The sequence below is a fragment of the Sinocyclocheilus grahami genome, unplaced genomic scaffold (assembly GCF_001515645.1).
Source record: "Sinocyclocheilus grahami isolate Dianchi unplaced genomic scaffold, SAMN03320097.WGS_v1.1 scaffold639.1, whole genome shotgun sequence".
Classification (NCBI taxonomy): domain Eukaryota; kingdom Metazoa; phylum Chordata; class Actinopteri; order Cypriniformes; family Cyprinidae; genus Sinocyclocheilus; species Sinocyclocheilus grahami.
In genome coordinates this window covers 229,603-243,575 of record NW_015505818.1, presented here as the reverse complement: position 1 = coordinate 243,575, position 13,973 = coordinate 229,603, and the positions used below count along the sequence as shown (strand labels likewise).

The 13,973-nt window shown below is 37.0% G+C and overlaps 1 protein-coding gene across 2 annotated transcripts in view; it reads right to left on the bottom strand.

The window, feature by feature from the left end:
* LOC107558284 (guanine nucleotide-binding protein subunit alpha-11) overlaps positions 1–13,973 on the bottom strand; it is a 36,665-nt gene that overhangs the window by 6,586 nt on the left and 16,106 nt on the right. For both annotated transcript variants that reach the window (XM_016241917.1, XM_016241918.1), the window contains exons 2-4: positions 5,854–6,038; positions 4,745–4,899; positions 2,394–2,522 (exon numbers count right to left, since the gene is read on the bottom strand). In XM_016241917.1, the coding sequence (XP_016097403.1) occupies positions 2,394–2,522; positions 4,745–4,899; positions 5,854–6,038 (469 nt within the window). The remainder of the gene's footprint in view (positions 1–2,393; positions 2,523–4,744; positions 4,900–5,853; positions 6,039–13,973) is intronic.

The window sequence follows — 13,973 nt, the reverse complement described above, 5'->3', positions numbered from 1 at the left end:
TTGGGGTTGGAGCTAAACTCTGCAGGACACCGGCCCTCCAGGACCGAGTTTGGGCACCCCTGATTTAAACTGTCTGAGAAAGACGCAAAAATCATTACAAGCACCGACAGCGAGAGACTGTTTAGGACTGCATCGCATGTCTTCAATGAGAAGAGGAAGGGGTGATTGTTGCTGATTTACTGTATGATGATTGAAATCGCCAAATGGCCTTAAACAGTTAAGTTAGTAAATAAACTGTAAAATGTCATGTTTTCTAATACACGCGCGCATTGCATTCTGACAGCGCTGCACGAACTTGCAGCGGATCTGCTTGTTAACCAGGGTTCAAAGTCCAAAGCACGAGGAAAATCTGCGCTAAAACAGTGTTACTCGGCAGTTGCTCAGTCATATTTTTATGAATTTGTACAAGGCACGTGACAATGCGATACGTACGACGTATTTGTAATGAGACTCATTTATAAATCTGTTGTCAACAAAAATAAGCATTGAGGTCTTCCTGCGCGTTTCCGTCAGAATAAAAGTTGAGAAAAAGCAAGAATTCTTATCAACATTCATAAATGTTAGTATTGTAATTTTACTGTTGTTCTGTAAAATAAAATAAAAAGTAAGACAATAATAATTATAAACATTACAACAACTCTGTTTTAATAAATGTATTATAACATTCACACATAGTGTTCAAATTAGGATCTGTAATATTTTCTAATGTTTTAAAAGAAGTCTCTTCAGACTACAGCAAAAAAAAATTAATACATGCCTGATTCAAGAAGGGGGTCTGATGGCCAAAAATGACTATTTTACTAACTTATTAATTTTAAGTTAAATTGTGCTTTATTGGTATAGTGTCTGCTAGAATGTTAAAAATGTTCAGTGTTAAATATTTTTTTAATTGTTGTTTTGTAATTTAATTTTTTTCTTTGAAAAGCAAGACAAAACAGTAAAAAGCACATTTTGGCTTTTTAATGTATGTAAAGGTGAAAATTTTTTTTGGCAAAATACATGGGGAAAAAAACTCTGTGTACGGTATTCGGTATTCGGCCCAGTGTTTAATTTTGTTCGGTTTCAGCCAAGAATTTTCATTTCGGTGCATTCCTATTATTCTATAGTTCTGAAAAAAACACACACTCCTTTTTAAAGTTTACTTTGGTTCACATTTGTAGTTCTAGGTAAGTTTTCATTCTTTTGTAAACCCTTATTTTTATTGATATTTTTTAGCTAGTTTTGTCTACATAGGCCACGCCCTTGGGTCATGAATATTAACCTTACATTATATGATGTTCACCCGCACTGATTATTCATTCATTTAGCAGATGCTTTTATCCAAAGCGACTTACAAATGAGGACTACACCAAAGTAATTCATCCTAAGCAGGCAATAACACAAAGTGCTACCAATAAAAAGTTTCAAACATCATCTAGAAATCTGATTTGCTAAAAGGCGGAAGTTGGTAAATGCTAACCATGGTGGGATTACCATTTACCACTTGTACATTCGTTTAACCACAGCGACCGGATGACACAGGCTTCTGCTTGGAATCACTTAAACTGTGACCTCTTTAAAATATAATGAACGTCTTTCAATAAGCAAGGGATTTCTATGTCCCTGCGCTCACTACAGTTCAAAGGAAATGAATACTTTTACCAAGCAAAGATGCATTCAAGTGATCAAAACTTACAGTAGTCATTTTTAATGTTACAAAAAAATAAATGCTGTTCTTTTGAACTTTCAATACATCAAAAGATACTGGGAAAAAAGGTTTTCAATAAAATATTAAATATTAAAATTATTAGCCCAACTGCTTTCAACACTGATAATAAAAAAAAAATTCAAAAGCAAATCAAATCATCTTAGAAGATAAACCAGTATATTAGAATGATTTCTGAAGGATTATGTGACACTGAAGTCTGGAGTAATGATGCTGAAAAATTAAGGATTGCACCACAAGAATAAATTACATTATTAAAATATATTCAAATAGAAAACACTTATTTTAATTAGTAATAATATTTCAAAATATTAGTTTTTACTGTATTTTTGTTCAAATAAATGCAGCCTTGGTGAGCATTTCTTTCAAAATCATAAAAAAAAACTCAAACCGACCCCAAAATTTGTGCTTCCGCCCATGTCAGCGTGGAATTAGAAACTGTTTTGTGGGTTTTGATGGCTCAACAAAGACAAATAAAAAATAATCAACAGAAGTGCAGCGAAGACAACTTTGACTGATGTGGGGTGTGACTGCATCTTTGTAGGTCACACACTAGAAAGTCGTCTTCAGCTTGGGAAAATATTAATAACTCTCCTCCATGGATCTATTCTCAATGCTAACCTACATTCAGTGCAAAGTTCCTAAATTTCAAACGGAAGCTGATGAATAATTGGTCTGTGTCCTCTACCTGAAAATGATGCTCTGAAGGTCGAACGGGTATTCAATAATCCCAGTAGTCGGGATTCGAACCCTCAGAACATCCTGCTGGGTGGGAAGGTAGGAGGGCACGGCGATACGATCCAGATCAGATAGATAGCTACAGAAAGAGATGAAAACATCATTAACCCCTTTATATATCACAGGCTGGAGGTTTGGTAAAGAATGTTTCCAGCAGAATTCTCGAGAGTCAGACGTCGTCTCCCGTCCGCAGATCTCAGAGGATGCTCATTATGCTGTCTTGTGAGACAATCTGAAAAAACACAAAGGCTAAATAGGGAAGACAAATGTTCTGTGTGTCTGATCAAACTAAGGTAGGCCTATCTTATTTTCAGAATGCACAATGCATACTCTCTATTATTTCTGAAATAGTATGCTGTAAGTAAGGATAAATCTCTTTATTGTCTTATTTGAATTGAATGTCGAATGAGAAGGAAAACACCATGAAAACTACCAACAACTTATCCAGAATCAATAGAAATGAGAAATGATATTCTGGATAAAGAATATTAAGATGCTTTTGCATTGTGACATTACTTTCATGCAATTAAACCCTGTAAAATTAAAAATCTTCCTAGAATAAAGAAATGAATGTTAGTGATTTTTTTTACGTTACATTTTTATTGCACAAACAAAACAACATAATTATTCCTCAATTGCATCTGCTGAATTTAACATGCGACATGCATACTGTACATTGCATACTATGTTTAATAGCATGCAAAGCAGTAGTCTGGCTACAATGTTGTCACATGACCTCATTATGTTGCATTTTTAATTTAGCAAATGCTGTCAAAATCTGAAAAATGAATACTTTAAATGAGATGTGTCCATATGCATCCCTGACCGTTGTTTTACCAATTAAACTACAATATATTCCGCAGTCATCAACCAAATCAATAAGCAAATGCTTTTGTAGAACATCCCATCTTCTCATATGTAGTGCTGAATTCATTTCAATACCTTTAGATTTTGTAGCAAGATATTTAGTAAAATTCTGTAGCTTGTCACTGCTGTCGACACAGATTAATTATACATTTATATAAATAGTTAATTTATTAAATAGATTATACATTTCTAATTGTATTAGTTGAATTTGTGTCAATATGTTCACCCAGATACTCCTACTGTACCGACGTGACCTGTATTACCCCAACAAACCAGCAGGGGGTGTGATTCACATGATGCCAATGATTCTTGAACCGACTCCAGGCTTCATACATCTGTGTGTATTAATGCGGCGAAATTCGCACTGCCTTTATATTATATTGGTCCAGTAAAAGAAATAGGACAAGATTGACTGCCGCCAAACTCTTCAATGAGATCATCAGAGAGACATGGACACAAACCCACTGACAAAAAGAAAACTTTGAAACAATAAAACACAGTCTTTGAGACATGAACTGATTTGTATGTGTTGCACAAGCTAAAAGGCGTGTTCTTTTTAAACAGAAATGGATTTTTCCCCCTTCATTTTCCAGATTTAATAACATCTTGGGTATTGGTTAGCATGAAAGAAATAGTATATCCAAAAATGACAATTCGTTTACTTGCCCTCCTGTCGTTTCATATCTGTATGACTTTTCTTTCTTTCGTGGAACAGCGGAGGAGAATTTTTTAAGAATTGTATTTGTCCTTTACAATGAATAGGAACACGAGCTTTCACGCTCTAAACAGGACACAACTGCATCATAAAATTAGTCTATATGACTCATGTGCTATATTGTAAATCTTCTGAAGTCACATGATAGCGTTGTGTGAGTTATTCACTGAAAATTGTTCTCGTTCAGAGTTAATGAGAAATAGCGTTGTGCGATTGAGTATTTTTTCAAAGAATCAGTTGATTCACCTTGCAAATTCAGTCTGAATTTGAGTGATTACAAGCTCAAATTTCAGTCCGTTCCCCACACACAGCTATCAGACGACTAGAGTACAAGAGTCAAATCAAACGTTTGCAAGCCGGAAAGCCTCAGTTCTCATTCGTTGTAATTGCATGGGGGGAAAAAAAATCCCCTTTAGTGTTCCACAAAAAGAAATAAAGTCATACGGGTTTGGAATGACGCGAGGATGAGTTAACAATAAAAAAAAATTCCAGAAATGTTTTACAATGAAATAACATGCAACATTTATCATTCACAATATCACCAGGAACACATATTAGGAAAGTAAATGGGGTCATTTCATGTAGATTGTAAGCATGCACAACAGTGTGAATATACAGTATATATATATATATATATAAAATTGTTAGAGAATTTGACTGTTTAAAAACACTATAAATAATCATACTCTATTCAATAAAAAGATGATAGATTTACTCACTATTTCGTGGAGTCTGACAGCTGGTACTCTCGGCGTCTGTCGTAGGCCTCTTGAATGCCTGGATCTGTCCACAGCATCTTAATGGCACTAATGTAGGGCTGGTCGAATGACGACACCTTCTCAATGTCCACCTCCTTCACCAGCATGGCGTTTGCCTGCAGCCCAGAGCAGATGAACAGTTTAAGACAAAAGCAATGGAGGAAACTATTGATAATATACAGCAGTGCAGATGTGCAATACTCAATCTAACCTATTTTAAACATGCTCTGATCCTTCTGTATTTATTACAGAGCTTCTCTTATGCGTGATGTCTCATTAATAGTGAGACCACATGGAATATTTGTACTTTTTTCATTTGCCACACCAAAGCAAAATTATGAATGGTGAAAACCAATTCATGGTTAAAATGATTGGTTAGAAGCAATGGCAACCAGTTACAGCAGCTAAAATGTAGACATCATTTTAGACTTTTTAAAAATGTAGATGAGTTTGTTTCTTCATCAGAACAGATTTGAAGGAATGTAGCATTGCATCACTTGCTCACCAATGGATGCTCTGCAGTGAATGGGTGCCGTCAGAATGAGAGTCCAAACAGCTGATAAAAACATCACAATAATCCACACCACTCCAGTCCATCAGGCCATCACTTCACAATCTTGTGAAGAAAAAAGTTGCGTGTCCGTAAGAAACAAGTTCATCAAGACGTTTTTAACTTCGGATTGTTGCTTCCAGCTAAAAACTGAGTCCAAAAACACTTCCTCCAGTAAAAAAGTCCATCCCCTGTTGTCCTCTCACATCAAATTAATGATGGATGTGTTTCTTACAAACACGCAGCTTTTGGATTCACAAGTCATTAACTGATGCACTGGAGTGGTGTGGATTATTGTGATGTTTTTATCAGCTGTTTGGACTCTCCTTCTGACGGCACCCATTCACTGCAGAGCATCCATTGCTGAGCAAGTGATGGAATGCTAAATTTTTTTAAATTACCTATCAGGCTTCAACTTCCTTTATGATTCCTTTTGATTTAGGTGTGAAACATGACCTAGACATGTTTTCATCAGTTTCACCATGTCTAACTTAAAATACTCAACATGAATCATTCTCACCTTGTTCTGCTCGTACTTGAAGCCAATTTTCAGGTTTTCAGTGGCGCGGATCATGGACTGCATGGAGGTGAAGATGTTCTGGTACACCAGTTTGGTGAATCCGCGTTTGTCCTCGTCTGTGTATCCGGTGCCATGGATGATACGCATCTGTTTGATGAACGTACTCTTGCCGCTCTCACCCGTACCTAGAGCAGAGGGAAGGGTCAGAGGTCAGGTTTATGTTCAAACTCTTGATCTACGATCAAGACCATCGGTACAGCATCCTTCATTTATGATCATCTGTTCACATGTGTGGTTTGGTCACAGTGTGGGAGCAAATCAGGACACTTGGAAATGATTTAATTAAACAACAACAAAAACTCTAAATCATTCAATTGAGGGAAAAGAGCCACTTCTAATTAATGAGAGCAAATACGTGCCTGTGCGATGTTAGCTGCTGATCCATTTTCAGACAGAAAAACGGCATGGCTCACTTCAGTTTAAGTTTATGGGATTTGTTTTAATTGTTTTATTTGTGACCAGCACACTTAGTTTGTTTTGTGCTCTCTTTGGTTAAATCAGCATTTCCCAAATGGGTGTCTGCGAACCCTTGGGGGTTCGTACAGGAACTGGATGGGGCAACACAATAAATCAAAATGAAATGGAAATCACAATATAAGTATATAACTTAATATAAGTGTCTCAATTCACAGTAAATGCTTCATCTTTGTATGCAACATGAGTTTAACATGCATTTTAGGAATCCAATGTGAATTAGGTTCACTTTATTTACACATTTCCATAATCTCCAACATTTCTGTGGACAGAAATGTACTGAATTTGACCAATATTCAGCCAAAATAAAAGCATGAAGGTTTGAATGACTGAAAATGAAGAATTTAAGACATAAATATTGGTAAATTTTAGTGTCAATTAATTGTTTATAATTATCAAATTTATTTGATTATTTTACAGTTCAACTGTAATTTACAACAGTAATATATTTATGTCTTCATTTTAAGTTAAACCTGATAATAATAAAGAGAGTTTATTGGTTGAGAGTTGGTGTCAGCAGCAGCAATATGTGTTTTTTCATTCAATTTTAATAATCAACAAAATAACTGCAATATAATTTTTTTCATGTGCAGCAAGCAACACTAAATAATTTTCAAATAAAAACAATCAAAAAAAAAAAAAGGATTAAATATTTAAAGGAACCCTCCAGTATTTTTGAAAATAGGCTCATTTTCCAACTCCCCTAGAGTTAAACAGTTGAGTTTTACCGTTTTCAAATCCATTCAGCCGATCTCCGGGTCTGGCGGTAGCACTTTTAGCTGTAGCTTAGCATAGATCATTGAATCTGATTAGACCGTTAGCATCTCGCTCAAAAATGACCAAAGAGTTTCTATATTTTTCCTATTTAAAACTTGCCTCTTCTGTAGTTACATCGTGTACTAAGACTGACGGAAAATGAAAAGTTGTGATTTTCTAGGCCGATATGGCTAGGAACTATACTCTCATTCCGGCGTAATAATCAAGGAACTTTGCTGCTGTACCATGGGTGCAGCAGGCGCAATAATATTACGCAGCGCCTGAAAATAGTCCCCAGCACGCTCCCTGTGCAAGCAGGTGGTCACGTTGGTTATGTTAGCTTATTTTCAGGCGCTGCGTAATATCATCAGTCAACATGAAATGATGCTCACATTTTAATTCTGCAACATTTCTAAATGCAAAAGGGTATTCAATGAGAAAAGAGGCAGGAAGTCCTTTAAAATAGCATGAATCACTTAAAAAAGCACAATAAACAAAACATGTATGAAGAAGGTAGACAGAGTCAATTTTAATTTCAAGTTGACTGCTCCTATCTACTCTTAAAAATAAAGGTTCTTTACTGGCATCTATGGTTCCATAAGGTACCTTCAATGTCCAAAAAACCTTTTCATTCCACAAAAGGTTCTTTATAGAGAAAAAAGGTTGTTTAGATTTTTTAAATGTTTTTCACACTAAGAAAAAAAATGAGAGCATGCCTAACCAACAGGTGGCGATATAATCTCAACCGTAAAGCCATGTTGGCCAATCAAAAGCCAATTTTTGTTGGCCAATTTTTATTTTTTTAAAATAACCTATAAGATAAGCCTAAGGCCCTGTCCACACGAACGTAAGGCTGGACGATATGGCCAAAATTGATGGCCGTTCGTCCACACGTAAATGCAGCACCAGGACACTGAAACCGAACATTTTTGAAAACGCCTGCCAGGGTGAAGATTTTCAAAAACTCCGGTTGCAGTGTCATCGTGTAGACAACGAAACCAGAGTTTTTGGCTTGTGACGTCGGAGCCTGCGCTGTTATCTCCGCCTACTGGAGACTTTTTCAGGCTTCTGATTGGCCAACATGGCTTTACGGTTGAGATTATATCGCCACCTGTTGGTTAGGCATGCTCTTGACAGTGCTTCATAGCATGCGTTTGTGTTTTCATGTGGACGGAGATTTTTTTAAAAACGGAAGAAGGAAAAACTGTGTTTATAAAAATACCCGTGTACGTGTGGACATGGCCTAAGACGTGATGCATTAGACAACTGAAGTGGCAACACCCAAGGTTTAACCAAGAAAGAAGATAAAAGTGTACATTGCTGTTCCAAAGCAAAATGAAGAGTTCAACCCAAGCTGGTTTTTAATGGGTCAGTGCTGATTATGTTATGACAAGGCTGAATCTCTGGAGAGTCAATGAGCTTCATATCAAGCAGGTCAAACTGTGTTTCCTTCCCATGCTAAACAGATGCAAATCCAACTGCATCAAATTATAGTATCTGTGCATCGAACAAAACTCATATGCAACCCGCAAAACAAGCATCATGGCCTAATTGTTTTATGTTTCAACCGAGCAACACGCCACGATGTTTCTAATTGCATCTTTGCACAAAAGCAGAAAAGATGGTTTTGTTGCTCGCACAACCAGGAAATGTCCTGAAAGCATGTGAAAAGGGGATTTTCCCGATCACAAAAAAACATCTCATCCAAATATAGGGATGCATTAATGCCAAGAGACTCCTGGCTTATTATAGGATGTCCATCAAAACAAACCCCAAAGCCTATTTGGGGAAGAGATAGATGAGATTGGGCTCTAATGACCCATGATTCATTTCAGGTAGCAGGGAATTTTCTAGAAATGTCTGATGTTGAATAGATCTGTTGTAGCTCTCAAAAGTATCTAATGAGTATGTGACTCACTCTCATCTCTGAACATCTCAGCAATGTCCAACAACCCCCAAAAGACAGAAAAATAAATCCAAACTTGTTTCTCCAAGACAGTAATGAGATTAAATGGAGACTTTTGCTGAAGTCTCCTGCTTCTAAGATGTTTAACCTGTGAAAAGAGACCCCAGTAATCTTACGTGTCTCCTCTAGAGTTTCAGAAGAGATCTTAACAATGTCTCAAACTGTGCTCAGATCTGCCAAAATACCAAGGTCTGCAATCAAAAGTCAGAGATCTCAATAAGATTAGCATTCCTCATCAAAGCTTCTATCTACATTATTACAAGTCAATAATTGTCTCATTCAGTTAGATTCCATTACTGAGATCCATTAAATCTCAAGAGAAATCAAAACAATGGGTAAAGATAAAGGGCAATTCCTCACTCCGCACACACCTTTAACCCAAACAGACTCATGTTTCACAATGCTTTCAATGAAATGGGAAATCTTAAAAAAGACAAACATCCGGCATTGTTGCACAAACTCTTCTATACCTCTATGAATGTGTGAATGAAAGTTTGATAACAAATATTTGCAATGCTTTAAAGGAAAAACAATCTGCATTCATAGTTCAAAGTGCCAGTCATGTGGTTGCTATAGTAACAATGCCTCCCCTTTGTATGCTATAGTATAGTTAGTTTGGTATAGTTCAGTTTCGGTCACAGAAATGCTACACGCACCAGCATCTCTCGGTGCTGGATCTCTCGGGAATGAGTTGCTACAGTAGGAAGAATCTGAAAAAACACTTGCTGCAGTATAATGTGAAATTTGGCACATCACATTTACGTTTTTTAGTCAATCAGTTGGCTACCTGCCTGAAAAAAGTTCTTGCAGTATATCTGAGCCACTCCTTTGGCAATCTATCAATCGCTAGATTTTCGGGAACAATACAAATGAGTGCTTAGTGCTGATCCCAAACTTCATTTTAATATAGCATGAATAAAACTAGTAGACACCATATTTGACAGAAAAAAAAACAAAAACAAAACTTCCCTTGTAATGACAAGCGTTTCTAAACCTGTTGTAGAACAAAACAGAACATGTTTTTACTCCACAACATCAGTCCAGTGTTTGAAATGACTTCCGTTTGTGATCTAAGGTGGATTCTTATAACAGAATGAAGCTGAAAATATATTCTATACTGTAATAAAGGCTACGTCGATTAGCAATGGATTATAAATGTACATAAATATTATGAAAATAGCCGAGATGGCTTGAAGAACACAGATAAACTATAGATTGTCGCAGTTGAGTCTTTATTGTCTTTATGTTTCATCATTCAAAACGCATCTTCTTTTTATTCAGTGATAGCTGGATGCCTTTGTTCATATTAGGGATTTCCTGGAGTGTCATCAGTTCTATTACTTCTGTGATGCACACGTGGAGTTTCTGCGTAAGGGTGCCTTCTGGCTTCCAGTATGAATGAAACAGACATTACATGTGTTTATAGCACTCAATAATGGCCAATCCACCCTATTTTGCATAAAAATAGGAAAAAATAATACTTCTCAGTAGACAGACATTTTTTGGTAATGTGTTTAAAAAATCCCATTTTAAATTGCAAAAAAACACTATGATGTGCCAAGCTATGGGAACCCAACTGAATTGAACCGAAAACCATGGTAAAAAAAAACATGATAGAGAGATAGATAGATAGGCTTTGATCAGTGGCTTTCTGTCACAGACTAATCGTTGACTTAAAGCGTGGCGATTTTAGACGTGACCTCAGGCCAGTATGACACTGAACGGCCTGTACTTCTGTCTCTCGCAGCGCTGCTTTCATTCACATCAAATTAAATATGCCGTTTCCTCCGACTGAGCTCTAAACGCACTCATTCATTCATGAAGCAAGTGGATCCTCCTCCAAACCCTTTCCAGACGAGCAGAGGAAAAGAAACAGAATAATTTAAAACGTCTGATTTATTTCTCGTGACCCTGTCACAAGATTACAACACCCCCCAACATACACTCCATCCTTCCAGCAGCCGGCTGCCGTTATCTCCGTCCTCTCGCTCGCTCTCTCATTCTGCTTTGTATACGAGGACAGACAGCCGCTCCTCTTAAATCAGTCGTTTAGCTCCTCTGAACAGCCGGCCCTCCTCCTCATCCAGTATTAGGCATATTCATAACTCAAATGTTTCTCTATGCTATTTTTTGAAGCGACCTAGAAATAGGGGGGCAGCTATTATAGTCTCCAGCCGGTACGGTGCAGGCCTGCGGTCACGCTTCGGCTTCAGCTCCCTTACAAAACCAAACACAGGACCCATCGACTGGACAACCGGCTCTGTTGGAGGAGAACTAGGGAGGGAAAGATTATGTTTGTACTTTTTATGGGTTAAAGAAAAGTACCGCTATGACAGAGCAAAAAAAACAAGTTCAATGGAAGCAGATACATGACTTGTCAATTTAGTAAATCTACTCACCATAGTGATGGTGAATTACACTTACACAGCACCATAAAAGTAGTTCATATAACTTGTGTCCTAAACCTCCAGTCTTCTGAAGCCATACAGGCTGAAAACAAATAGCTAAATCCTGGTCTTAAACCAGAACCAAAAACTGCTTATGTCAGAGGTCAATGGGCGAGAATACTAACAATATTAAGTTCCAAAACAATGACTCAGTATGGATCAACTGACTCTAAACAACACTAGATAGCATAAAACTGTCACTCCCACTGTAACAAAAGCTGTCTACACTGGAAGCATCCAGAGCAGTGCATAGACTGCACATTTGGTTTTCTCGAGTTACTTTATTTTTCCCTTATGACCGAAATTAATGATTTAATATTTACAAATATATTTCTGAACTTAATATACGTTTGTGTGTGTGTGAGAAATGATTACATTTATTCAGCAAGGATGTATTAAATTATGATCAAAAGTGACAGTAAAGACATTTATGATGCTACAAAAAATTTTGATTTCAAATAAATGCTGTTCTTTTGAACTTTCCATTCATCAAAGAATCCTAAAAAATATGCATCACAGTTTTCATAAAAATGAGATATGCACCGATTGCAATTTTCTTGGCCGATTCTGATTTCCGATTTTTTGTTAGTGTGATCTGCCGATACCGATTTTTGCCGATTCCGATTTTCTTTCTAAGAACTATAATTGACAGCATATACAAACAAAAATCCACTTTTCTTCAACGCAAAGTTTTATTTTAATAAAAAAACAAGTAAAAAGTCAGTAATAAAATAAGAACAAATAAAAAAAATGGCAAACAACAGCACAAATAAATGCAATAGAATAAAGAGAGCTAAGTTTTTCAGGTTAAGTAAGTTTTTATTCAGTTAAGAAATACTACAGAAATTAAAGTAATCAAATGTAAAATAACACATCCAGTGTTATTTTACATTTGATTACTTTAATTTCTGTAGTCTTCATTGTAAAAAATTTAATACAGATTAATGCTTACCATTAAAGTTATAAAATGTATTCAGTCAAGAGCAGAAAATGATTTTCTTTGTCTTTTGTTCTTTGATTAACATGACAGACAGCAGCATAAATATTGGACTGCGGTCCCTTTTAGAGTTTATCCACGGACCAAATATACTGTTACACAACATGCGTTCTCTTTCTCAACTATTTAACGTTTCAAAACTGACTGTGTTTAACTGGATACTCGCCAAAACTGGCATTTTTACATAATTTATGTATTTGAACGTTTTAGCGCAGTTAGCCACTAATTTTGGTATTTGTGGCTCACAAGCTGTTTGAGACTGAGCGTGGTTTGTGTGCTCCACTAATATAGATCAGTGTTGGTGTGCGCACGTTTGATATAAGCGTGAAACCTGCGGGAATGACTAAAATAATGCACAATACAAGCACTATTTAACCGGAGCGAATGAGACGTGTGTGAGAGAGAAGGGGTCGTCGGAGAGAAGAGAGCGAGAATGCGCAGCTGACGTTATTGCCTGTGCCGCCGGAAACAAAACGGATCGGCTCGAAATCGGAAAGAAATGAGACTGACCGGCCGATCACCGATCCGGGCCGATCATGAGGAAAATCGGCCGATTCCGATCCCTGGCCTATCGATCGGTGCATCTCTAATAAAAATATTAATCAACTGTTTTTAGCATTGATAATAAGAAATGTTTCTTGAGCAGCAAATCAGCATATTAAAATGATATCTGAAGGATCTTATGACACTGAAGACAAGAAAATTCAGCTTAAATGTCACAGGAATAAATTACATTTATAGAACACAGTTATTTTAAATTGTAATATTTCACAGTATTACTGTTTTTCTGTATTTTTGATCAAATAAATGTAGCCTTGGCAAGCAAACAAACAAAAAAAAACATATTTCAAAGACATTAACAAAAACTTACTGACCATGGTAGTGCAAATAATATATTCAGTAGTGAATATATGAATTTTAGTTTGTAGTTCAGTAACATGCCATTGTTTGGATCTCAAAACTCTGACACTGTTCTGACACCAACAATGTTCGTCCTCTTTAACGATCATCATTTCAGAGTCAAATTAATCAGGGAAAACTCACAGAATCTGGGCTGAACAGCATCCCATAACCACTTGCCAATTCTCAGGCCCAATAATTACTCCAAGAACAGTGGAAATAGGAGAGCAGTTTGGGATGTAGGATATGGCGGCACCTCGGGCTACAGCCCAGCACGAGTGGCCCGTATAACACCAGAGACGCTGGCAGCAGTTGAGCGTACGAGCCAGAAAAGTCACTCTAATCTAGGCTACAACTGTCCCTCAAGTCCTGCAGGAGTCTCATTCAGAGACCGGCCTGAAACCGTGTGGCTATGAATGGGGGGGTATGGGAAGAGGCCAACAATCACACGGCGAGCACCACGTGGGTGGACAGAGCCGAGAAACTGTTGTTGCCATAGCGACAGGCTAAACCCAACCCC